The 25,071-nt window shown below is 37.4% G+C and overlaps 1 protein-coding gene across 2 annotated transcripts in view; it reads left to right on the top strand.

The window, feature by feature from the left end:
• Positions 1 to 2,462: 2,462 nt before the first annotated feature.
• The window catches only part of LOC131164985 (putative aconitate hydratase, cytoplasmic), a 31,983-nt gene continuing 9,374 nt past the window's right edge, over positions 2,463 to 25,071 (top strand). The window contains exons 1-14 of one of the 2 annotated variants that reach the window (XM_058122566.1): positions 2,463 to 3,083; positions 3,527 to 3,631; positions 17,059 to 17,219; positions 17,305 to 17,397; positions 17,843 to 18,028; positions 18,329 to 18,490; positions 19,120 to 19,264; positions 19,367 to 19,509; positions 19,624 to 19,680; positions 19,773 to 19,852; positions 19,940 to 20,015; positions 20,339 to 20,524; positions 20,701 to 20,768; positions 20,902 to 21,020. In XM_058122566.1, the coding sequence (XP_057978549.1) occupies positions 2,708 to 3,083; positions 3,527 to 3,631; positions 17,059 to 17,219; positions 17,305 to 17,397; positions 17,843 to 18,028; positions 18,329 to 18,490; positions 19,120 to 19,264; positions 19,367 to 19,509; positions 19,624 to 19,680; positions 19,773 to 19,852; positions 19,940 to 20,015; positions 20,339 to 20,524; positions 20,701 to 20,768; positions 20,902 to 21,020 (1,957 nt within the window). In that variant the 5' untranslated portion in view covers positions 2,463 to 2,707. The remainder of the gene's footprint in view (positions 3,084 to 3,526; positions 3,632 to 17,058; positions 17,220 to 17,304; positions 17,398 to 17,842; positions 18,029 to 18,328; positions 18,491 to 19,119; positions 19,265 to 19,366; positions 19,510 to 19,623; positions 19,681 to 19,772; positions 19,853 to 19,939; positions 20,016 to 20,338; positions 20,525 to 20,700; positions 20,769 to 20,901; positions 21,021 to 25,071) is intronic. The other variant, XM_058122574.1, reaches the window with a different exon arrangement.

Here is a 25,071-nt window from a genome sequence, read left to right as displayed (position 1 = left end):
ATTATGTTAAATTGAAATTTAATTAAGTTATATTTGATATTTCACGTTTCTAATTTAGATTGGTATGAATTTAAATAAAAATTAAATGTAATTTTATACTTTAATTTTAAAAATATACGTAATTTTAGACTTAAATCTGAAAACCGGTGCTTTAAGGTAAAAAAAACAAAAAAACTTGACAATAAAGTAAAAGAATAAGGAAATGGTAAATTGGGAAAGAAGGAAATTGAGTGTGGCGGCCGCGAGCCAAATCTTAGCGTGGTGGGGGCGGCGGGACGAGCCGGAATCGAGGGCTGAAACGACTATTTTAACCTTCTCTGCATTGTTATGGGAACGTAGCCACGTAAGTTAGGGTCTGGAAGACACTATTGGAGACCCAGAAGCTTCCAATTTTGAGAGCCTGCCGAAACCGTCTCCAGCACGAGGATGTTCCACGGGAAGTAACTACTTTCTAAATATAGATACAGATAAAGACAGATAATATTGTCCACTTATATTATTATTATTATTATTATTATTAATTCAGGAATTTCAATCACCATTACGTTATTTTGTACACTATGATACGATACCAAATCATAAAAGTTGCAAACTCATTGACATATCTTTAGTAATTTATTGGAATAAACTCTCGAGGGGAATTCGAATCCGTGATCTTGCGGTTACTAAAGTCATAAGTCGCTTTTAATGCTTGAACCAACCTGACTAGATTTATCTACTTACATTATTTATTAACAATAATAATCCATGCACGGATAAAATTATTTTATCATATTTTAATATTTTTTTATTTTCATAATATAAAATTATAATATTTATGAACAGATAAATAGTATGATTCTTAAAATAATATTTAAATTTACAGTAATTATGAATTTCCCATAAATTGTACAACTCTTGAGAATAACATTTTTCAACTTAAAAAAATATTTCACATTCCATTTCCATCCATTCTACTTTTGATAAAAGTTATATTTTATTCTCTTAAAATTTTAGTTCATTAGTTATCAAATATGAATATTAAAAATTGTTTCACTAATAAAAAAATAATAACTATTGTTTTTTAAGTGTCTAACTTTATACGTACGCATTTATTTATAAGAAGATAAGACTTGTAAAGTACTTCTTTTATCTTGTAAATTAGTTAGATGTCAGAAAAAAATATCTAAATATTAGTGACTCTTTTTAATCAATGATTTTGTTTATTAATAACTGAAAAATAAAAAAATAAAAAATTACAACAATTATATTATAACAATTAGCATAAAGTAATAAAAACATTAGGATTAATTATTACAGTCTCAAAGATTTACAAAATTATACTTCTTCTCTAAAAATTAGATTGTGACAATTTATTTATTTTTTCAATTATGTCTTCAAGCAAATGTTAATATAAGGTAAATTATAAAAAAAAAAAAAGAATCCTCAAATGTTTTGTAAAGCATACTTTAGTTCCAAAATTTTAGTACTTTAATTTAAAATTTTTAATTCCTATTTTTTTGGGATACCTCTAAATGAAAACTCAAATTAGATAAATGTAAAATTTCATTACTCAAATCATTATAGATAAAAAATGTAGGACAATATTGACCTTTTCTTTTTATATTTAGTAAGAAGATATAAACTCCCTTGAAACTTTAAAAATTCCACATACATTTCTTGAAGTTTGTTAAAATATTTATACCTCTTCTAAGGTTTTTGTAAACATTACAAAATTTTCATAATACTTAATGTTTAGTATAAATTATAATAAAAAAATTATATATTTTTTTCCAAATCTCAAAAGATACTTGTAAAATTTTTTGAAACTTAAAAAGAGGTTTGAGTTTTTTTTTCCCTTCAAATTCAAGCAAGATTTTGAAAAATTTGAAATCTTAAAGATTTTTGTTTTCTACCAAACCTAAAGGCGTCATGTCGAATATTTTTATTGTTCACTTGAAATTTTAATTTCAAACATTAAATTTAGATTTATGTAATTTAAACAAAATATTTTCAAAGTTATATGAAATGACATTTAAATATATATAAATTTAAATTTAAATTTAAAATCTAAAATTTATACCTCTTGTTCAAATATTATTATATAAATTTAAAATACAATGTACCCATTATTATTCAATAGCAAAAATTTTAAAAATGCTTAAAAAATATATATATTTTTATGCAAGATTTGGAATTCATTCATTTCAAATTATTATTTAATGGTTAGAACTATTTCTTAAAAAAATGTTAAAAGACAGTTTACTTTTAAAGGGTAATAAAGTAATGCCAATATTTGAGCACACGCGCGCGTGAGAAACACTGTGCCGAGACCTGTCTGCTCCACTCGCTCATCTCGGTCAAACAGCCAAGGAAAAGTCAAACCCCACTCCGATCCTGACCGTCCATTCCCCAGCTCGACCCCACCCAACCATCCCCACAGTCCACGGTTCACAATCCCCACGGCCCAAACACGCCAAGTCATTTCATATTTTCATTTTCACCCTACCTTGCTCCTTTCCCCAACCAAAAATCAAATTATTTAATTCAGACAATACCAGTGAGCTTCTCTCCCCGCCTAACAGAACTGAAGCAGCTGCCGCCTTCTTCATCATCATCCCTTACCAATTCTTCATCATCATCGTTATCATCAATCCACTTCAGGGTTTCTGTCACTATCTGACTGTCTCATCTCTCTCTCTCTCCCTCTCTCCCTCTCTCTCTCGTCATGTATATATCTGCTTGTTCTTGTCGTTCATCCTCCTCCTCCTCCTCCTCCTCTGCATTTTTCAGAGCTTCTAGGGTTCGTTTCTACTCTTCTCTCTCCAAGCCTTCTTCCCTGTCGTCGTCTATTTCCTCTAAGCCTTCGGCTTCGTTCTCTCTCTCCAGAACATCTGTTTCGTTTCCTCTCTGTAGACCCTCGCAGCTGTCCTCTGCTCACACGATCAAACAGTCTCATGCTCTCAGCTTCTCCTCGGCGTTACGTCCACTCCGGTCACCGGTTTGCCGCTGGAGCCACGGCGCCGACTGGAGATCGCCGGTCAGTATCCTCAGAACTGCTGCTCCTCTGGTCGAACGGTTCGAGCGAAACCTCGCTACCATGGGTGGGTATCGAATTGTTCAGTTGCTCAGAAGATGTATTGAAAATAGAGAAGATTGGAAATGTTTTCAACTTCTATAATTTAGCGTGTGTGCGCTTATCTTTTTTTTTTTTAAATATTTTTTTTGATCATGATTAACTAGTATGCTGTCACTTTTTCCCTTCAGAAATCGCACGAAAAGAAGGAAATTTCAATTCATATGACTTATTTAACAAATTCGTTGCTAATTGCAGTAGTTTTGGTTGTGAGTTCGCCTGCGCTCTGTTTGAATTTAAAAAAAAATTGTTCAGATCATTGTTTTGTTTGTTGTCTGTTCACTCGTGTGTGTTCAACATACAAATTTATTATTTAATGCATTAATTGTTTAAGTACAATTATCAATCCGCTTAAAGGATTTTTGATGATTTTTTGTTATTATTTTTATATTTCGCGTTGAAACTTTTCAGCTACTGAGCATGCTTTCAAGGGAATATTGACTGGTCTTCCCAAGCCTGGGGGTGGCGAGTTTGGACAGTTCTACAGCCTGCCTGCTCTGAATGATCCAAGGATTGGTATGTGTATAGAAATAGAACTCTTGAATGCTCTGGTCACTCTTTTTTTTTTTTTTTCCTCCCCTTTTAATCTTATTGTACTTCGAATATATTCTAATTCTAATTTGAGAACTGAATTCATTTTGTAATTTTTACTAGCCTTGTTTTGAGAATTTATTCCCTCACTCAACTTCTTTTTCCAACTGCGGTCCTTATTTCTGATAAAGTCATTAAGCATTTATATAAAGGTTTTAAATTTTGATTTCAAATAAAATTTTGAGGCTTTAAAACTATAAAAGTTTGGATGGAAATTTTGATTGTATAAAATTGCTTGAAATTAGTAGTAAAGGTGGAATTTTTTAAAGGATTTTTGACAATAAAAATAATAATGTAAGATTTAAAAAAAAAATAACACAAATAATGTGTATTAATGACAATTATATGATATCTAAGGTGTAATAAGTATAATATGATAAATATTGTTGCCAAGAATTGAACTGCCTTCTCGAATCGTTCCTCGATCTCGATCACCTAAAAATAGTCAAGTAAGGATGGCTTGGAGGACTTGGGGTGTACTTCGGGGATCACTTCGATGCCTAAATAAGGGACTAATGAGAAGTTATGAATTACAACAATAGAAAAATGAGTATCAGTGAGATGCTTTACCTCTTCTCCAAGTCCCTTTTTATAGTGATGGAGGTTGATCCTCTATTGATCTGGTATTGATGAGCGCATTATTGCGCTTATGGGGGTTATAAAGTTTTATGGGCATTTATATGGGGATTTTTATTGTAATCTTGTAATAGTTCCTTCTTATGAATGTATATATATTAAAGTTCCATGTTGGTTATACAAAGGTGTTTTTATGTCATATCAGTCGTCCCCCACCCAAGGTCTTAAATTTCAATTTTGACTCAAATTTTGAAGCTCCAAAAGTATGGAAATTTCGACGGAAATTTCAATTTCGATGTCAATTTGAAAAAATAATGAAAATAAGTAGTAAAACTTGGAATTCTTTTACAAAGCTTTAGAAATGATTAATAGACATAACAATGTAAGTTTTAGGGCTAATATATTACAAGTAAATACATCTATGCTGTGTATGAGGTGGAGAAGTTGTAATATAATATGTGCATCAAACATATTTATAAGATAATGCCCATTAAACATATTTAGTGAATCAGTTAATACAAATGAAATTCATAAATCATTTAAATATTATTTATTATAGAAATAATGATAAATGCATGAATGGCTAAATAAAATGTTGTTGTAAGTTTACTTCTTCATAAATTTCAAAAGCACTTGTAATAATATTTTGTTTTGATAATAAATAAATAAATAAAATAAATTAAGAGAGAAATTTCTCTTCACTCCTAAATCTCTCATTTGCATTTTGGGAAAATTTCATTGCATGGTTCAAATTTTGATAAGTTTCGTTAAAATTTCGAGATTTTGATAAATTTCGGATGATTCTTTGAAATTTCGACAGAAATTATAAAAGACAAAAATCGACTGCCATTTCGATTCGAGGGTGATGGAAACTAAAAATTTCAATAGAAATTTGATGATTTCATGGAAATTTAAGACCATGCCCCCACCTTTACTCTTGAGTCAAAGAAGTTTAATTCAAAAACTCGAGAGTTCAAACTTTAATACATATACATTCATGAGAGGGAACCATTACAAGACTACAATTAAAACCTCCATATAAAATGCCCATAAAACTTTATAACCCCCATAAGTGCAATAATGTGCTCATCAATACCAGATCAATGGAGGGTCAACCTCCAGTCCTCCACCACTATAAAAAGGGACTTGGAGAAGAGGTAAAACATCTCACTAACACTCCTTCTTTCTACTGGTGCAATTTATAGCTTCTTATTAGTCCCTTACTTAGGCATCAGAGTGATCCTCCGGAGTACACCTTGGGTCTTCCAAGCTATCCTTACTTCACTCTTTTCAAGTGGTCGTGATTGAGGAATAATTAGTTAAGACAGTTCGATTCTTGGCAGCAACAGTTGGGGCTGTCTGTGGGAATTCTTTTGAGAGGTTTTTTCAATCTTTGATCATGACTACATCACACAATTCGAGGTCAGATGCGGAAATAGGTGACCAATCACCCCAATACATACATTTTGCACTAGGTGACAACTTCAGCGTGACGAGAATTGAATTCCTTGCATTTTAGAAAAGGATAGAGGATATGTTCACTATGATCCTACAGCAGGAAAGGGATCATAAGGAACCTGCTCCTCATCCTAACCAAGTAGAACCTGAGTCAAAGGAGAAAGTTATAGTTCCACTAGAAGTTGGTAATAGGGCTTTTGATCTAGCAAAGAAGTTGGAGGACGCGAATAGCATGGGCATTTATGAACAATGGTCACACGAATTAGAAGAAAATTTTTTAAAAAATTGATCAATTGGAGAAAATGATGAAGGAAGCTTGTAGCAACCCTTCCACCAGGGAGTCCTCAGTCAAATCCTCAAATCCACCTTTCATTAAAGAGGTAATGGATATTTCCCTACCTAGCAAGTTTAAAATGCCAAATATAGAAGGGTACGATGGCTTGTCCGATCTTGTTGATCACTTGAACGCCTTTAGAGTGCTAATGCAATTGCAAGGCGCACCAGAAGCACTCGTGTGCTGAGCATTTGCAGTCACTCTAAAAGGGAATACTAAGGTGTGGTATCAAACTTTGAAGCTTGGTTCCATTAGATCTTTTTCCCGAAATGGAGCAACAATTTGCTGGACACTTCATCAGCAGTCGGAAGATAGCAAAAACTTAGACTTATCTGATGAGCCTTGTTCAAGGAGAAAGGGAAACGTTAAAGAAATTCATGCATAAGATTTGAAACTTAGATCACGGAGTGACAGTAGCAGCCCTGACAATGACTCTCTTGCCAAGGGATTTCCTAAATTTACTAGGAAAGAAACTTTCGGTCAATATGGGAGAGCTGATGACACGTGCTCATAAATACATTAACCTAGAAGAAGGGGATGGTCACAAGAAGGAGCCGAACTGACCTAAAAAGGAAGGGCCCCAACTGATGAGCACAGTTCATGAGGCTTGAAGAATTGACCCAACTAATGAGTACCACTCATGAGGCCCAAAGACCAGCTCACTTGATGAGCACAGCTCATGAGGCTAAAGAAAGACTGATCACTGCTCGATAGAGTGACCCAACTGATGAACACAACTTATGAGGCCTGAAGACTGGCCCAATAGATGAGCACCGCTCGTGAGACCCGAAGACTAGCCCAGTTGACGAGCACAACTCAGGATGTTCGAAGACATGCCCAGTTGATGAGCACAACTCATAAGATAATTTGGGAGTGAACACGACTCACCAAAATGAGACATCTGATGAGCATAGCTCGTGAGGCCCGAAGACATGCCCAGTTGATTAGCATAGATTATAAGTTATAAGACAACTTAGGAATGAGCATGACTCACTTACCAGAACGACATATTTGGTGAGCCCAAAGACATGTCCACTTGATGAACACAACTCATGAGGCAAATCAGGGGTGAGCATGACTTACTAAGAGTAAAGTACTTGATGAACATTGCTCCTTGATTTCAAAAAGACAAGCATTTGTTGTTCGTCAACCAAAGTTAATGGTCCAGCAAAGGAGGTGGCCCTCCAAAAAAAAAGGGGGCCAAGGGGCCTTAAGCTGAAGTTGGGATGAGCCGAATATCATTGAAATGAAAAGGCAGGTTGGAGACTTGCTAAGATGAGTAGGAGGAGCCAACCCCGCACAAATGGCTCGGATGAGCTATTATTCTAGTTAAAATAGCTAAAAAATTAGCTGGATTTCGACATGCAACTCGAACTTACTGTAGCGTTGATCTCCAACTTACTAGTATCAGAGCCATGGTTTATTAAAACCACCTAGAATTCAAAGTAGTCTAAATCAATTTCTGATCACAATAGGAGGTAGCTCTCGTTGCTAGGAGTCCATCGCAACAAACGACGCAGCAAACCGACGTTAGACGCATCGGGAAATTGTGGTCAAAGTTTGGTCAAATCTTCATCCTGAAAGTCAACCCAACCCGGTGACTCGACCCAAATCTGAACTGAACTGGAGACCCAGCCCGCTAGCCCACCCGAATCCAACCCGACTCGGCTTGGCCCGACTTGGATTCGATCCACCTATCTAACCCAAATTTAGTTTTGGGTCAAATTGATTCAATTTTTTCAAAGTTGGATTGGTTCCTAGCTAATTGGACCATTCCAAACTCATCTACGAGCTCCATTTTTCCATTTTAGACCTTAAAGATTGGAAAAACTCTGTTTGTGGTAATTCCTAATGGCCGATGACCAACCAACCAAGAAGATTGAGGAGGCTGCAGAGGAAACAACCACAAGTGGTTCAATGAGAAGAAACACGTTGTCCAATGCAAAGTTTGAGGTGGAGAAATTTGACGGCACCAACAACTTTGGCATGTGGCAATGTGAAGTTTTGGATCTTTTATTCCGGGAGAGATCTCATGTGGCCTTGGAATCCAAACCCAAGGACATGTTGACTGAAGATTGGAACTTCGTCAACCAGCAAGCTTGTGGCACACTCCGACTGTGCTTAGCATAAGAGCCGAAGTACTTTGTCATGAAGGCAACAAGTCTCTGGAAGAAACCAGAAGACAAGTACATGACGAAAAGCGTAGAGAACAGGTTCTAGCTGAAGAAGAAAATTTTCTGTTTCCAATACAAAAAAGGTATGCCCATGATTGAACATCTGGATAATTTCAACAAGATTCTTGCCGATTTACAAAATTTGGAGGTTGAAATTAAAGATGAAGATATGACACTTCTGTTGTTAATTCTTTGCTTGAAACCTATGATTATTTAACCACAACTCTGTTATACGGTAAAGATGAGGTTAAATTCATAGATGCTTCTAATGCTTTGGTGAATAATGAGTATCGGAAGAAGGATCAACACGATCACAGAGATATCATACCAGAAGCAGTGACGACATCAAGAGGTCGGATGAACAACAAAAAAACAGTCAAATTCAGAGGGCGAGGTAGATCTCGCTCAAAGTCAAGAGGAGAACCATCTCGGAGACGTCTTGCGAAGGATGAATGTGCCTATTGTCATCAGAAAGGGCACTGGAAGAAGGATTGTCCAAATAAGGACAAGCCTAATGCGAGCATGGTACAAAAGACTGAAGATGAAGAAGACTCGGCGTTCACTGTCTCATCTTAAAACTATTCATTTGAAAGATGGATTTTGAATTTCGGATGTTCTTACCACATGTGTCCAAATTGTCAGTGGTTCTCAAGCTTCGAGGAGATCGATGGAGGAGTTGTCCTTACGGGCAACGACAATGCCTATCTGCACGATGGTACAATCAGACAACTTAAAGAGGTTAGATATGTTCCTGATTAGAAAAAGAATTTGATATCTTTAGGAGCTTTAGAATCTAATGGTTATAAGATAACCATGGAAGGTGGAGTTTTGAAGGGTGTACGAGGTGCATTCTTAGCCATGAGAGGTACTCGTGAACGGAATTTGTATTATCTTGAAGCTCACATAGTCTTTGGGAGAGTGTTCGTCTCTACCAGTATCGAAGACAATTCATTTGATACCTTATGGCTCTGGCATATGCTTAGGGCATGCTGGTGAAACGACTTTGCAGAACTTGGTGAATAGAGGTTTATTGAAGGGTGCCAAGAGTGGGAAACTTGGCTTTTGTGAGCATTGTGTTTTGGGCAAGCAAACACGAGTTAGGTTCGGCACCGCCATCCATCGTACCAAGGGAACACTGGATTATGTGCACATTGACGTTTGGGGACCTTTTCAGAATGCTTCGTTAGGAGGTAAACGTTGGTTTGTTACATTCATAGATGATTTCTCAAGATATGTCTGAGTGTATACTATGAAGCACAAGGATGAAGTTTTGGATATCTTCCTTAATTGGAAGAAAATGATTGAAACTCAGACAGGAAGGAAAATCATTCATTGCATGCTATCTCAATTTGGATTAAGCAAGGCGTTTTGGGTAGAAACATTGTCATATGCCTCTTATATCATCAACAGATTGCCAGCTTTAGCACTAGATGGAAAAACTCCCAAGGAGGTATGGTCTGGACAAACTGTTTTTGATTATGATTCTTTGCATATATTTGGGTGTCCTGCATACTTTCATGTAAAGGAATCAAAGTTGGACCCTAGAGCCAAGAAAACTATTTTCATGGGCTTTAGTGAAGGAGTTAAGGTATTCCGTCTATGGAATCCTGAGTCAAAGAAGATTGTCTTAAGTCGAGACGTTACCTTTGATGAGTATGTGATTTCTACCAATTTTTATAAGTAGGTGGAATTCGAGATTTCTACAAATTTAGAGCAAACAACTAATCATCCTGAAGACGAATTGCATGATAAATTTAGAGCAAACAACTAATCATCCTGAAGATGAATTGCATGATCAAAACAAAAGCTCTGTTAAGGTGGAGGAATCGGAACTTGCATCAACACCAGAGATTGGACAACAACCAGAATCTATTGCCACCAGTAGACCAAAGAGAAATATTTGGAAGCCTGCTCAATACACTGACATGGTAGCATATGCTCTTCCAATTACTAAAGATGACATTCCATGCAACTACAAAGAAGCTGAGCATAGTATCGAAAAAGACATGTGGAAGATGGCAATGGATGGAGAAATGCAATCGCTCCATCATAATTAGACTTGGAGCTAGTTCCACTTCCTAAAGGTAAGAAGACGATCGGTTGCAAATTGTTCTATGCCAAGAAGGAAGGTGCTCCTGGCAAAGACAATATAGATACAAAGCTAGACTGGTAGCAAAAGGCTATGCTCATAAGGAAGGTATAGATTACAATGAGGTTTTTTCACCTGTTGTTAAGCATTCATCTATATGAATATTACTAGCTTTGGTTGCACAGTTTGATCTTGAGCTAGCTCAACTTGATGTTAAAACTACATTCCTTCATGGAACTTTGGATGAGGAGATCTACATGACTCAACTTGAAGGATTCAAAGTTCCTGGTTGTGAAAACTGGGCTTGCAAGTTAAGCAAGTCACTTTATGGTTTGAAGCAGTCACTGAGATAGTGGTACAAGCGGTTCGACAGCTTTATGAAGCAACAAAGGTACACACGTAGTCAGTTTGATCACTGTGTCTACTTGAAGAAACTCCAAGATGGTACATTTGTCTATTTGCTCTTACATGTTGATGATATGCTAATTACATCTAAGAGCAAGGTGGAGATTGATAGGCTAAAGGCTTAGCTGAGCTTAGAGTTCGAGATGAAGGATCTTGGAGAGGCCAAGAAGATTCTAGGAATGGAGATCAAGAGAGACAAATTGAAGGGCACAATCTGTTTAACCCAGACTCAGTATCTGAAGAACATACTCCCGAGGTTTGGTATTGATGACAAGACTAAACCTATAAGTACTCCGTTGGTCCCACATTTCAAACTGAGTGCATTTATGTCTCCATGTACAGATGTTGAGAGGAGAAAAATGGATTGTGTTCCATATGCAAATGCAGTTGGAGCTCTGATGTATGCAATGGTATGTACAAGACCTGGCATCTCTTATGTTGTCAGCATGGTGAGTTGATACATGCACAACCTTGGTAAAGGACATTGGCAAGCAGTAAGGTGGATTTTACGGTACATTCAGGGAACTGTAGATATTGGTCTAAAATTTCCAAAAGACAAGACGATTGTTAATCGTCTAGTCGGATATGTCGATTTGGATTATGCTGGTGATCTAGATAAGCATCGATAAACTTGGTTATGCGTTTACCATGGCAGGAGAACTAGTAAGTTGGAGTCAACGCTATAGTCAATAGTTGCTTTGTCCACTACGGAGGCAGAGTATATGGCAATCATAGAAGCATTTAAGGAAGGCATTTGGCTTCATAATTTGGTCAGAGAATTGGGCATCCGTCAAAAAAATATTGATATTTTCTGTGATAGTCAAAGTGCCATATGTTTGGCAAAGAATCAAGTCCATCATGGTCACACCAAACATATCGATGTTCGGTACCATTTTGTTTGAGAAATAGTAGAAGAAGGGGACATTCTACTCCAAAAGATCAGAACTGTAGACAATCTTGCAGATATGTCGACAAAGGTAGTTACAGGGATCAAGTTCCAACACTGTTTGGACTTGGTCAACATTTTTCGAGTAACTGGCGCCTAAGGGCGCAAATGGAGGCAGCATCATTTTGGAGGAAGCTCGCCAAGGTGGAGATTGTTGGAATGGTGGCTCACTTCTAATCTCAAGAGTCTACAATGGAGGCTCCCATGTTCTGCACATGGGCTGCCATGGAAGTCCTTGAAGGTGGGTTGGTCTTCTATGGCAATTGGTCTTCAATGGTGGGTTGGGAAGGTGGAATAGTAGCTGAACTCTTCCCATATAAACCTATGCACTCCTCACTTGTGAATAGATATATATATATATATCCCACATCTGTCATCCCAAAGCTTGTATAGCTTCTGTATATGTGAGGATCCTGAGAGATAAATTATGAGTGTTTGTAAATTTCTCCAAATCCAGTAAAAGTGTGCAGCCTCCCATGGACGTAGGCAAATTGCCAAACCACGTAAATCCGTGTGTTCTTGTGTATATGTTTTTCTTTTTTTTGAATTTTGGGGGAGTTCAACTACTATTCCACCTTGGGAGAGCATACCTTGTTGGGAGTTTTTCCATCTAGTGCTGAAGGTGGCAGTCTGTTGATGATATAAGAGGCATATGACAATGCTTCTACCCAAAACGCCTTGCTTAATCCAGATTGAGATAGCATGCAACGAACCCTATCAACTAGAGTACGATTCATCCGTTCTACTACACCATTTTGCTGTGGTGTGCCTGGTTCGGTGAAATTTCTGACTATCCCCTTGTTCTAACAGATTTTTTGAAATGGGTCTCACTTGTATTCGCCTCCATTATTAGATCTGAGCCTCTTGATTTTTCTTCCTGTTTGAGTTTTGATCATTTTCTTCCAATTAAGGAAGATATCCAAAACTTTATCCTTGAGCTTCATAGTATACACCCAGACATACCTTGAGAAATCATCTATACATGTAACAAATCAACGTTTACATCCTGACGAAGAATTCTGAGAAGGTCCCCAAACGTCGATGTGCACATAATCCAGTGTTCCCTTGGTACGATGGATGACGGTGACGAACTTGACTCGTGTTTGCTTGCTCGAAACACAGGGCTCACAAAAGTCAAGTTTCCCACTCTTGGCACCCTTTAGTAAACCTCTATTCACCAAGTTCTGTAAAGCCTTCTCACTAGCATGCCCTAAGCGTATATGCCAGAGCCGTGAGGTATCAGATGAATTGTCTTCGGTAGTGGTGGAGACGGACACTCTCCTAGAGACTGTGTGAGCTTCAAGATAATACAAATTCCGTTCACGTGTACCTCTCATGGCTAAGAATGCACCTCGTACACCCTTCAAAACTCCACCTTCCATGGTTATCTTATAACCATTAGATTCTAGAGCTCCTAAAGATATCAGATTCTTCTTTAAATCAGGAACATATCTAACCTTTTTAAGTTGTCTGATTGTACCATCGTGCATCTTCAAGCATACCGATCCAATGCCTCTTGTACGACAGGCATTGTCATTGCCCGTAAGGACAACTCTTCCATTGATCTCCTCGAAGCCTGAGAACCACTGACAATTTAGACACATGTGGTAAGAACATCCGGAATTTGAAATCCGTCTTTCAGATGAATTGTTTGAAGATTAGACAGCGAACGCTGAGTCTTCTTCATCTTCAGTCTTTTGTGCCATGTTCGCATTAGGTTTGTCCTTACTTGGACAATCCTTCTTCGAGTGCCCTTTTTGATGACAATAGGCACATTCATCCTTCGCAGGACGTCTCCGAGATGGTTCTTCTCTTGACTTTGAGCGGGATCTACCTCGCCCGTTGGATTTGACTGGTTTTTTGTTGTTCATCCGACCTCTCGATGTCGTCACTGCTTCTGGTGTGATATTTCTGTGATCATGTTGATCCTTCTTCTGATACTCATTATTCACCAAAGCATTAAAAACATCTATGAATTTAATCTTATCTTTACCGTATAACAGTGTTGTGGTTAAATGATCATAGGTTTCAAGCAGAGAATTAAAAATAGAAGTGCCATATCTTCATCTTTAATTTCAACCTCTAAATTTTGTAAATCGGCAAGAATCTTGTTGAAATTATCCAGATTTCAATCATGGGTGTACCTTTTTTGTACTGGAAACGGAAAAGCTTCTTCTTCTTCTTCAGGTAGAGCTTGTTCTCCATGCTTTTCGTCATGTACTTGTCTTCCAGTTTCTTCCAGAGACTTGTTGCCAAAGTCTCCTTCATGACAAAGTACTTTTGCTCTTTTGCTAAGCACAGTCGGATTGTGTCGCAAGCTTGCTGGTAGACGAAGTTCCAATCTTCAGTCGACATGTCCTTGGGTTTGGATTCCAAGGCCATATGAGATCCCTACCGGAATAAAAGATCCAAAACTTCACATTGCCACATGCCAAAGTTGTTGGTGCCGTCAAATTTCTTCACCTCGAACTTTGCATTGGACAACATGTTTTTTCTCATTGAACCACTTGTGGTTGTTTCCTCCACAACTTCCTTAATCTTCTTGGTTGGTTGGTCATCGGCCATCAGGAATTACCACAAACAAAGTTTTTTCAATTTTAAGGTTTGAAATGGAAAAACGAAGCTCGCAGATGAGTTTAGAACGGTCCAATTAGCTAGGAATTGGTCCAACTTTGAAAAATTGGATCAATTTGACCCAAAACTGAATTTGGGTTGGATGGGTGGGTCAGATCCGGGGCAGGTCACTAGATGGGTCGGGTCGGGTCGGATTCGAGTGGGTCAGCGGTTTGGGTTGGGTCTCCGGGTTGGTTTGGATTTGGGTCGGGTCGCCAGATTGGGGCGAGTCAGACGGGTTGGACTTCTTCTTGAACCTCCGGCCTTCTGCAACATTCTATATTTATGCAAAATTTGAAAAACTTTTAGGATGAAGGTTTGACCAAACTTTGACCACACTTTTCCGATGCATCTGACGTCGGTTTGCTGTGCCGTTTGTTGCGTTGGACTCTTGGCGACGAGAGCTACCTCCTAGTGTGACCAGAAATCGATTTAGACCACTTTGAATTCTGGGTGGTTTTAACAAATCATGGCTCTGATACCAATTTGTTGTGTGGAAGCCCTTGAAATTCAAAAAAGAAAAAAAAAATATACACAAGAACACACAAATTTACGTGGTTCGGCAATTGGCCTATGTCTACGGGAGGCAACACACTTTTACTGGATTTGGAGAAATTTACATACACTCATAATTTGCCTCTCAGGATCCTCACATATATAGAAGCTATACAAGCTTTGGGATGACGGATGTGGGATATATATATCTATTCACAAGTGAGGAGTGCATGGGTTTATATAGGAAGAGTTAAGCTACTATTCCACTTTCCCAGCTCACCATTGATGACCATTTGCCATGGAAGACCAGCCCACCTTCAAGGACTTCCATGGCAGCCCCTGTGCAGAACATGGGAGCCTCCATTGTTGACTCTTGAGGTTGGAAGTGAGCCACCATTCCAATAGCCCCCCACATAAACGGCTCAAAATTAGCCAGATTTCTGCTTGTAGCTCGGATCATTAGTGAAACAACTTTGATGAGCCTACGTCGCCCTCACGCGGCTCGGTTAAGCCACAACTTCAGCCAGATGCTTGGCTAATCGATGAACGGCTCGGATGAGCCGATATCCTCTGCATACAGCTCGGTCGAGCCAGAACGCTCTCTCGACTCAAAATTTGCTGGAGTTTTGCCTATTGCTTGGATCTTCAGCGAACCGCTCGGATGAGCCTGCGTCACCCTCCTGCAGGTCGATTAAGCCATAACTTCATCCAACTGCTTGGCTATTGACGATCCACTCGGATGAGCTTCACATACAGCTCGGACGAGCCAAAATGCTCTCTCGGCTCAAGATTAGCCAAAGTTTTGCCTGTGACTCGGATCTTCTGCATACGGCTCAAACAATCCAAAACGCTCTCGTGGCTTGGATTATTAGAAGATGGCTCGGATGAGCCGACATTCACCTAACGTAGGAGCCAGAAACCACATGGCGGCTCGAAGTATCTTAATGCGGCTCGAGGGAATCAATCTCCCCCTAAATGTGGTGCGGACAGAGCTTGAGCTACAAAAAAATCGGCTCGAATAAGCGACCAATTTCCAAATAGCTTGGGTTAAGCCAAAGTCTCTCTAATCAACTTGGATTGAGCCACGAACCCATAAATTAGCATGAATTGTGCCCCAGGGTCCGAAATAACACGCATGGTCTGGTAAAGAGGGTTGAACCTTGATTTTCTCAAATAATACATAAAACCCTTTAAATTGAACGAAAGCCATCGGCACAAAACAAACTCTCGAGTATTTGAACTAAAACTTCTTTGACTCGAGAGTATAGGTGGAGGACAACTGATATGACATAAAAACACCTCTGTATAACCAACGTGGAACTTTAATACATATACATTCATGAGAGGGAACCGCTACAAGACTAAAATAAAAGCTCCCATATAAATGCCCATAAAACTTTATAATTCCCATAAGCGCAATAATGTGCTCATCAATACCGGATCAATGGAGGCGTCAACCTCCACCACTATAAAAAGGGACTTAGAGAAGAGGTAAAACATCTCACTGATACTCATTCTTTCTACTGTTGCAATTCATAGCCTCTCATTAGTCCCTTACTTAGGCATTGGAGTGATCCCCCGGAGCACACCCCGGATTCTCCAAGCCATCCTTGACTCTTTCTAAGTGGTCGTGATCTAGGAACGATTTGTGAAGGCAGATCATTCTTGGCAGCAACAATAACCATATTGAATATTCATATTCAGTTAATATAAATGAAATTCATTAATCAATTATGTATTCATTATTATGAACATAAAACTAATTCAGACATAAGGGGCTGAATAAACTGCTTTAGCTAATATCTAAGCTCAATTTTGCATTAACTTTCAAAAGTTTGATAGTTGTCATTCATATCCTTCTTGTAATCATTTTTATTTCAAATAAAAAATGGATTTGTGAAGATAGGATGAGTATTGAATCTCATATTTCAATTTCAAGAAAATTTTGGTCAATGGTCAAAAATCAAGAATTTTTCAACCCTTTTCGGTTGAGATTTTGAAATATCGATAAATTTCAAATGATTCGTTGAATTCTGATGCAACTTTTGGAAGATGAAAATTGACTGCAATTTCAGTTTCAAGGGTTGTGGAGAGGAATATGTTGATAATCCTGGGGAAATTAAGATGTGATTTATATTAAGGGAAATTTCCATTGCGACGTATAACTCACATAAGTTACATCAATCAACAGTTTTTTATATTTACCATATGTATTGTTTTATAATAAATAATTTTTTTTTTTTATTTTCTCGTATGTTACAGACAAGTTGCCTTACTCTATCAGGATACTTTTGGAGTCTGCTATACGCAATTGTGACAGCTTCCAAGTTACCAAGGAAGATGTTGAGAAGATTGTTGATTGGGAAAATACTTCGTCGAAGCAAGTTGAAATCCCATTCAAGCCTGCTCGTGTTCTCTTGCAGGTTTATATAATGAATTCAGAAAATATTTTAATTTCAATTTACAAACTTTCTTTTTAATTTCCAAAGCTTTTGTTTTGTTGGGCAGGATTTTACTGGTGTTCCAGCTGTTGTTGACCTTGCTTGTATGCGGGATGCTATGAACAAGCTTGGCAGTGATTCTAACAAGATCAACCCTTTGGTAGATTGTCGTACTGTTATTTTTATCATTATTTTCATGTGAACTTCCTTTCTTCCTCGTTTTCAAGGAGTTTTCTCAACAGAATGTCCAGTCACATTCTGTATTGCAGTTGGTCTTTGTCAAGAAGACTCTTAAGAGCATGAGAGCAGGAATGGGAGCCTTATATTTTGGATGAACAGCATTTTTTTTTATTCCTGATTAATGGTGATCCTTGCTTTTGTGGCACATTAAATATTTACTACTGTGTTTCGTCCTAAACTTATTCAGCCATATTTGTTTACCTCACCTTCGCCTGATCCCTAGCTGATACATACTAGAACTGTGATGTGTTTTTTTAGTAAAATTGCATGGTTGGATTTTATTTCTGACCCAAATTTAGATTGCTATTTTCCACTTCTCTTGATTTTATGTCATGTGTCTTTTAAGATAAGATAATTGCATCCAGGTTCCAGTAGACCTCGTCATCGATCATTCAGTTCAGGTTGATGTTGCAAGATCTGAAAATGCAGTACAAGCAAATATGGACCTTGAATTTCAGAGGAACAATGAGAGATTTGCTTTTCTTAAATGGGGATCAACTGCTTTCCATAACATGCTTGTTGTTCCTCCTGGTTCTGGGATTGTCCACCAGGTAAGGAAGTTTGGCACTTCACATCCTTTAAAATCCTTCCTCCATCAGAGAGTCAAATTTGAAAGGCGAGGATTTGCGACCAAATAGAATTCTTAGGATGATGATGGAGGCATGCCTTGGATAGAAGGTCTTTCTTGCCTTGAGCCTATCTAAAGGTGGCCTCACAAGCTTTTTAGACAACATCATCTTGCTTATGAACTTTATGCTTGTCCCTCCCCACTGCCTTTGCCCACCCACTCCCCACTCCTCAAAGGCACGCTACTCATCCTTGACTTGGAATAATCTCTCTTGAATTTTTAGGTTAATTTGGAGTACCTTGGACGTGTTGTTTTTAACACCAATGGCATTCTTTACCCTGATAGCGTGGTTGGTACTGATTCCCATACAACCATGGTTGATGGGTTAGGTGTTGCTGGCTGGGGAGTTGGAGGGATTGAAGCAGAAGCAGCAATGCTTGGACAGGTAAAATGTGCTGACTATTGATTTTTTCCCTGCCTATGTTTTTCTGAGAAACTATCTATAAATTATTGAACAGTAAAAACTCATCACTTGGTGTTGCATGTCAGTGATGTCACTGCCTTGTTCTATGATGAATGCATGCATACATAACTGGTTGCAAAAAGAGTTTGATGATGCATCTATTTATAACAAATTCCTGAAATGTTTTAAAGCGCAACATTATGTATGTATCTTTAAGACATCAACTATGTGGTGCACCCTGGAATTATTCATTGCTTTTTTTATTTGAGAAATGGCCAGGCATATAGGGACTTTGTGTATGTGCACACAAGGCACAGACACCAGAATGTACAAATACATATTGCTTCATTTTAGTCTTGTTTATTTTTGCTTAGGTTTCAGACTCACGTTCCAAAAATCATTTTAGTAATGCTCCCTTAGCTTTTCATGTATTGAAGGGGCAGTCTTAGACCTCTTTTTCCTTGACCCAGTCAACATTTTATTTTTCTCTCATTCAATATAAGGATATTCAGCTGTATTTACCCAAGTCCAAAAATATATGCTTAGGTAGGCATGCTTGTATAGTGGGTTGCTTTGCCTCTAATGCTGGATTTTTTTGGAAATTTTTACAGCCCATGAGCATGGTTTTGCCTGGTGTTGTTGGATTCAAGCTATCAGGGAAATTGCGAAATGGTGTCACAGCAACCGACTTGGTTTTAACTGTGACCCAAATGTTGAGGAAGCATGGTGTTGTTGGCAAGTTTGTTGAGTTCTATGGTAATTCCTGTGTTTTAATAGAACTGGGGTATTAGAATTTTCAGATACTATGCCTCATTCAAATATAAACTTGGCTTTAATTCATTTTGTATTTGCATATAGGTGAGGGTATGAGTAAATTGTCATTGGCTGATAGGGCCACTATTGCGAATATGTCTCCTGAATATGGAGCAACCATGGGCTTCTTCCCTGTAGACCATGTTACGTTACAATATCTTAAGTTAACTGGAAGAAGTGATGAGACTGTGAGTTGTTTTTTATTCTTCTCTTTGGCCTTTTTAGGGTACACGAGTGCATTACATTTAGATTATTAGTTGATATTTTTATTTGTTTGCATGGCATTTTTTTCCTGATGTTAGGTTGCTATGATAGAAGGATATTTGCGTGCAAACAAAATGTTTGTTGACTACAACGAGGTATAAACTTTTGCTTTTACTTTCTTCTAATTTCATAATTCCTTTAAGTTGGCATTCTTATTTTTCGGGTTGGAACTATTTTCATGATCCAGCCTCAACAAGAAAGAGTATACACGTCCTATTTGCAGTTGGACCTAGCAGATGTTGAACCATGTGTTTCAGGACCAAAGAGGTGTATTTTCTGTTCTACATATTTGACATTGTAATGCATTGTAGTTTATTTTTTATGGTGTATTTTTTTATTTTGTTAATCTTACAGGCCTCATGACCGAGTTCTTTTGAAAGATATGAAGGCTGATTGGCATTCATGCCTTAATAACAAAGTTGGGTTCAAAGTGAGATGCCAAAAATCTTTACTGTTGACTTGATAAAAATTTGTTGCTTGGTTTTGTAGGGTTTGTGATGTTTTTTCGTATCTTATTTGACTTGCTTGATTTTTAAAGCATGAATTGAGCAAAGTATTTGTTTTTTCTTGATGGATAATCATGGTGAAGGTTGTAATTACTTCCAGTTTGTATAAGTCTAATATAATAGATGATAATACAACGAGCCCAATGGGTAGATAATTGGACTTTAAATTCAGTTTTCATTTCAGGTGGATAAATTTTTGGATTGATCTGCGATTTGGGCCATAGTTTAATCCATCAATTTCACGCAGGGTTTTGCTGTACCAAAGGAGGAACAGAACAAACTTGTAAAATTTTCATTTCATGGACAACCTGCTGAACTTAAGCATGGTAGTGTTGTCATAGCAGCTATAACTAGTTGTACGAACACATCTAACCCCACTGTCATGCTCGGGGCTGGTCTTGTGGCAAAAAAAGCCTGTGAATTGGGTTTGGAGGTAAGTTTTTGCATTACAAGTGCAGTGCTCTGCCCAAACTATGGTGGTGAATATTTAATTGAAATGCAGTATTTTGTTGATCGGGTAAAAATGTTTCTACTCATAAAGTTACCCTGGATTGAGAGATTGGTCTTTGGGTGCTTCTTTAACCCACATATGACATTGTTATTGACCAGGTGAAACCATGGATTAAAACAAGTCTTGCTCCAGGTTCTGGAGTTGTTACAAAATATCTGCTTCAGAGGTACACAATTTTGATTTTTGTAAATGCTCCTTATTTATTTATTTGTTTATTTATTGTATTGTTTTGTTTTGTTTTGATTATCTACTGTGGTTCTAGTAAATAGTTTAATGTTGTTCTTGTTGTGTTTCTCTAGTGGCTTGCAGAAGTACTTGAACCAGCAGGGTTTTCAAATTGTTGGCTATGGCTGCACAACTTGTATTGGGAACTCAGGAGATCTTGATGAATCAGTTGCTTCTGCAATTTCAGGAAATGGTAGCATTATCTTATTCTTTTGCTAAGTAATAAAAACATTTGAAAATTGCATGTCATTTCAAAAAAAATTTAATGTTCTAGTTTCTTAACACCTATTTTGTGTTTATGAATAACTTTTGTAAGATGATGTAGGAGTCTTTTGTACTTGCAGAATTCAATTGTTATTGTTCATAATAACCATCATAAAATAAAAGTGCAATAATCAATCAATTGGGGAATCGACTTACAGAATGTCTCTTTTCACTGATAGGCGCGGTTTACTCTGAGTTGAAGTTAAGACCATTTTTAACTCATTTTAACTAAATTTGATCACCATTGTAAACTTATTTCAAGTTTTAGACAAAGCTTTATCCCAGTTAACTGGGTTAGCCTACATGAGTTCTTATGGCGATGTACAGGAGTTCCTTTTGGCTGTAACAATCTCTGTGCATCCATATGTTTACAGCCATTTGTTTTGTAAAATCATGGTTCATCAATTCCATCAATCTTATCCTTGTGTTCTTTTCGGTTTTCTGCTCATTATAGTAAATTGAAACTTAGTTGTTTTAACTTATGTTGTAGTCCTTGGGCTGTGTTTGGCTTGGCCATCTATTTCTCATCTATTTTTGGATTTTTATATCAGCCATGTTCATTGTGTAAACATGCTTTTAAGTTACCCAGTTTTCTTTCAAAGTTGTAGGCATTGGTCTATCTTAAGAATTCCCAAAGAACTTATATATCTCATCTTTATGAAATGAATTCCAACATCAATACTTCAGTATTCTTCCCCCTCATAGGCAATCAAACTAGTGGTATTGTGAAACACAAATGTTTCAAATAGCAATGATATCAAATGTTGAAGAATGTAACTTTTTTTCATATGAAAATTTTAGTTTATGATTATAGCCTGCAAGGTTAAAGCATGTTTGAATTTGCATTATAATTACAACACTGTATTGATGAAAAGTCATTATTATAACAACACATGAGCAAAATCTGATGGTTATATGGGGTTCAATGGCTTGTTCCAAGAAATACAGAAGGATCAGCCATATTATCATGAGATGTTGCATGTATGAAAATCGTTACCGTCTCCAGAGGGGAAATGATGCCATTTATTCAGATTAAATCAGTTTTTTTTTTCTTCTTTATGATCAATGCTGGGTTTTTAAGGTACAGAACTAAGTCACTGAAATTCTAGGGTTGGATGATGATGAAAAAGGTTTGGAAAGCTTTTTTTTAGGAAACTGAAGGTTTGCCCAATCATCAACTTTAAAAAATGCTAGATAATTCTCAGTTTCAAGTTAGCTAGAGGGAGTATGAGCATTGATTTAGGTATGGAGAATTTTGTGTCATAAAGGGGGAGATGATGACCTTCGGGGATGTCAGCGTGCTTCTCATGGATTTGCTCAGGTTTGGTGTTTGCCACTTGAAGAATGATGAGAATTCAACAATGACCTCAGATTCTGGTGAGAAATTAGTTGCCACCCATAACGTCTCCACAACAACTACTCTCCACAACGTATCACTTTGTAAGGCTTCTGTACTTGCTTCTGTTTTTCTTTGGAGTTTCTGTGCTAACTCTGGTTTAGGAGAAGGCTTTCTGCTTATTCATCTGCAGGTTAATACTTTTGATTCATTTGTTGACGTAGAGAATTAGTGGATGGAGGGAAGCTGCGTCTATCCACTAGAGGGTGAGAGGAACAATTGAGATCCTCAATAACTCATTGATGGTTTAAGGTTTGAATTAGTTAATGTGTAAGTGGTCAGGGTGAAGGTCTCGTCTTGGTCTAATGATAGGGGAAAAAAAGAGAGGGGGGGGGGGGGGGGAAGAAGAAAGGTTGAAAGGGAATTGAAAAGGTTGAATTCATCCATTAATTTTGGCGGCAATAATAAGACCAGGGGAATGGGGTAGTTTATAGTTTCTAATGAGGATTCATAGTTGAATTTGAGGTGTCTTGGGGATGGGAATAAGTGTAGGGCGGTTTGAGAGATTATTGTACATGTTTCTCCTGGTGTGGTTTGTTATAGGAAACAGAACTTCAATTAGCCGATAGATGTGTATTTCTTGGGGCATTTGGAATGTGCGCTTTAAGGACTCTTCAAGTGTCTCTGGGGGTCAAGTTGTGGCTTGGGAAGTGAGTGTGTCACTTGGGTGAATAGTTTCCCGAGTCTAGTACGCACTCAGTTTCCTTTTGAATTTCACTGGAAATGTTAGTGGTAGGTTTCTTTAGTGTATGGGCCTACTCACTATGCATGAGTCTTTGATTTTGGAAGGGCTTTTTTATGGTTTTTGTTTTGTGTTGTTGTTAGGGACCAAAGTGTTTTTGTTGAGGAGATAACTAGGTTCTTTAGGAATCTTTTTAAGGAGGATAACATTTGCCCTCCTGTGATTGAGGGATTGGATTGGTGTTCATTTCTAGTGAGATGTCTGCTTCGTTGGAGAATCCTTTTATGGAGGATGAGGTTAAGTGAGCAGTATTTAGTATGGGCATGGAAAACTGGTCAGATAGTTTTAGCTTTAGCCTTTTTTACAGTTGGGGGGTGGCATGGATGATTTGATGAAGGAGGGTGTTTCATGAGCATGCCAATAGGGTGATATTCCCAAAAGTATGAACTCGACCTTTGTTACTTTAGCTTCTGTTAAAGCCTGATATACATTTTTGGCCCACAACCTAACAATTTTTAAGCTTTTACGTAAAGTGGTTGTGTAACATGGTATCAAAGCTGAGGTTGTCGGGTCGGGAGGTCGTGGGTTGTAGCCTTGTTGCTCGTTTTTCTTGTGTTGGTTTATCTTATTCCCTGTAATGTTATTTATTGTTTGTTTCTCTCTCCAAGTGCGACCAAGCTCTTGGCTGGAAGGAGGGGGGGGGGGGGAGTGTTAAGGCGTGATAGGCATGGTTGGCATACAACTTAACAGCTTAAGCTTTTAAGTGATTGCTTAACAGTTTCAATGTAAAACCGATCCATGAGGGTTAGTGATTTCTGTACTATTGGTTTGATAATAAATATTTATTAGATCATTGCAAAGGTATTGGATGACAGGATGAAGGTGGCAATGGAGAAACCATTTCTAGTTTTTATACAGCTTTTGTTGGTCAATGAGGTTTTGCAGGATGTTTGGAGGAGTAAGAAGAGGAGTTGAATCTTTAAGTTGGACTTTGAGAAAGTCTATGATAGGGTTGGTTTTTTTTTTGGATGAGGTCTTTGACTGGAAGGGGCTTGAATCTAAGTTGTGATGGAAGTCGTCTTTCTTCTGCCTCATTTAATGTGATTATCATTGAACAGCTTAATACTTGGTTTTTTTTCCCCTTTTAGGGGTGTGAGGCAAGGGGATCCTTTTGTCTCCCTTTCTTTTTATCTTAGTGCTGATATGTTGAGTAGGATGATTGATAGGACCATTGATAGAGGCAAGTGTTGCTGTTGGTAGGGATGATGTCGTTGTTTCTCAGTTGCAGTTTGCTAATGTTTCCATTTTGTTCTTGCCTGATGATGTGAAATTGTTTGGTAATATTCTCACTGTTTTACAAGTTTTTGAGTTAGTCTTTGGTCTTAAAATTTAGCTAAATGTGATCTAGCTACAATTAATCTGAGCACGGAGGTGACTTCTAGGACTGCTGCTCTTGTAGGTTGCGGTATTCTCATGGTCTTAAATTTCGATGAAATTGTCGAAATTTCCGTCGAAATTTTCGATTTCTGTCACCCTCGAAATCTAAATGGCAGACGATTTCCGTCTTGCTTAATTTATGTCAAAATCTCAACAAATCATCCAAAATTTATCAAAATCTCAAATTCAGATGAGAAGTTTAGGAGTGAGGTGAAATTTCTCTGTTAATTTATTTTATTTGTTTTTATCGAAATAAAATATTATTAAAGTGTTTTTGAAATTATATGAAAAAAGAAACTAAAAGCAACATTTTATTTAACCATTTATGTCTAAATTATCATTATTTTTGTAGTAAATAATATTTAAATGATTTATGAATTTCATTTTTATTAACTGAATACGTTTAATGCATATTTTCTTACATATATGTTTGATACGCATAAAAACATACTATATTACAACTTT

The sequence above is a fragment of the Malania oleifera genome, chromosome 1, assembly GCF_029873635.1.
Source record: "Malania oleifera isolate guangnan ecotype guangnan chromosome 1, ASM2987363v1, whole genome shotgun sequence".
In the NCBI taxonomy this organism is placed as follows: domain Eukaryota; kingdom Viridiplantae; phylum Streptophyta; class Magnoliopsida; order Santalales; family Ximeniaceae; genus Malania; species Malania oleifera.
This window is presented reverse-complemented; position numbering and strand designations above follow the sequence as displayed.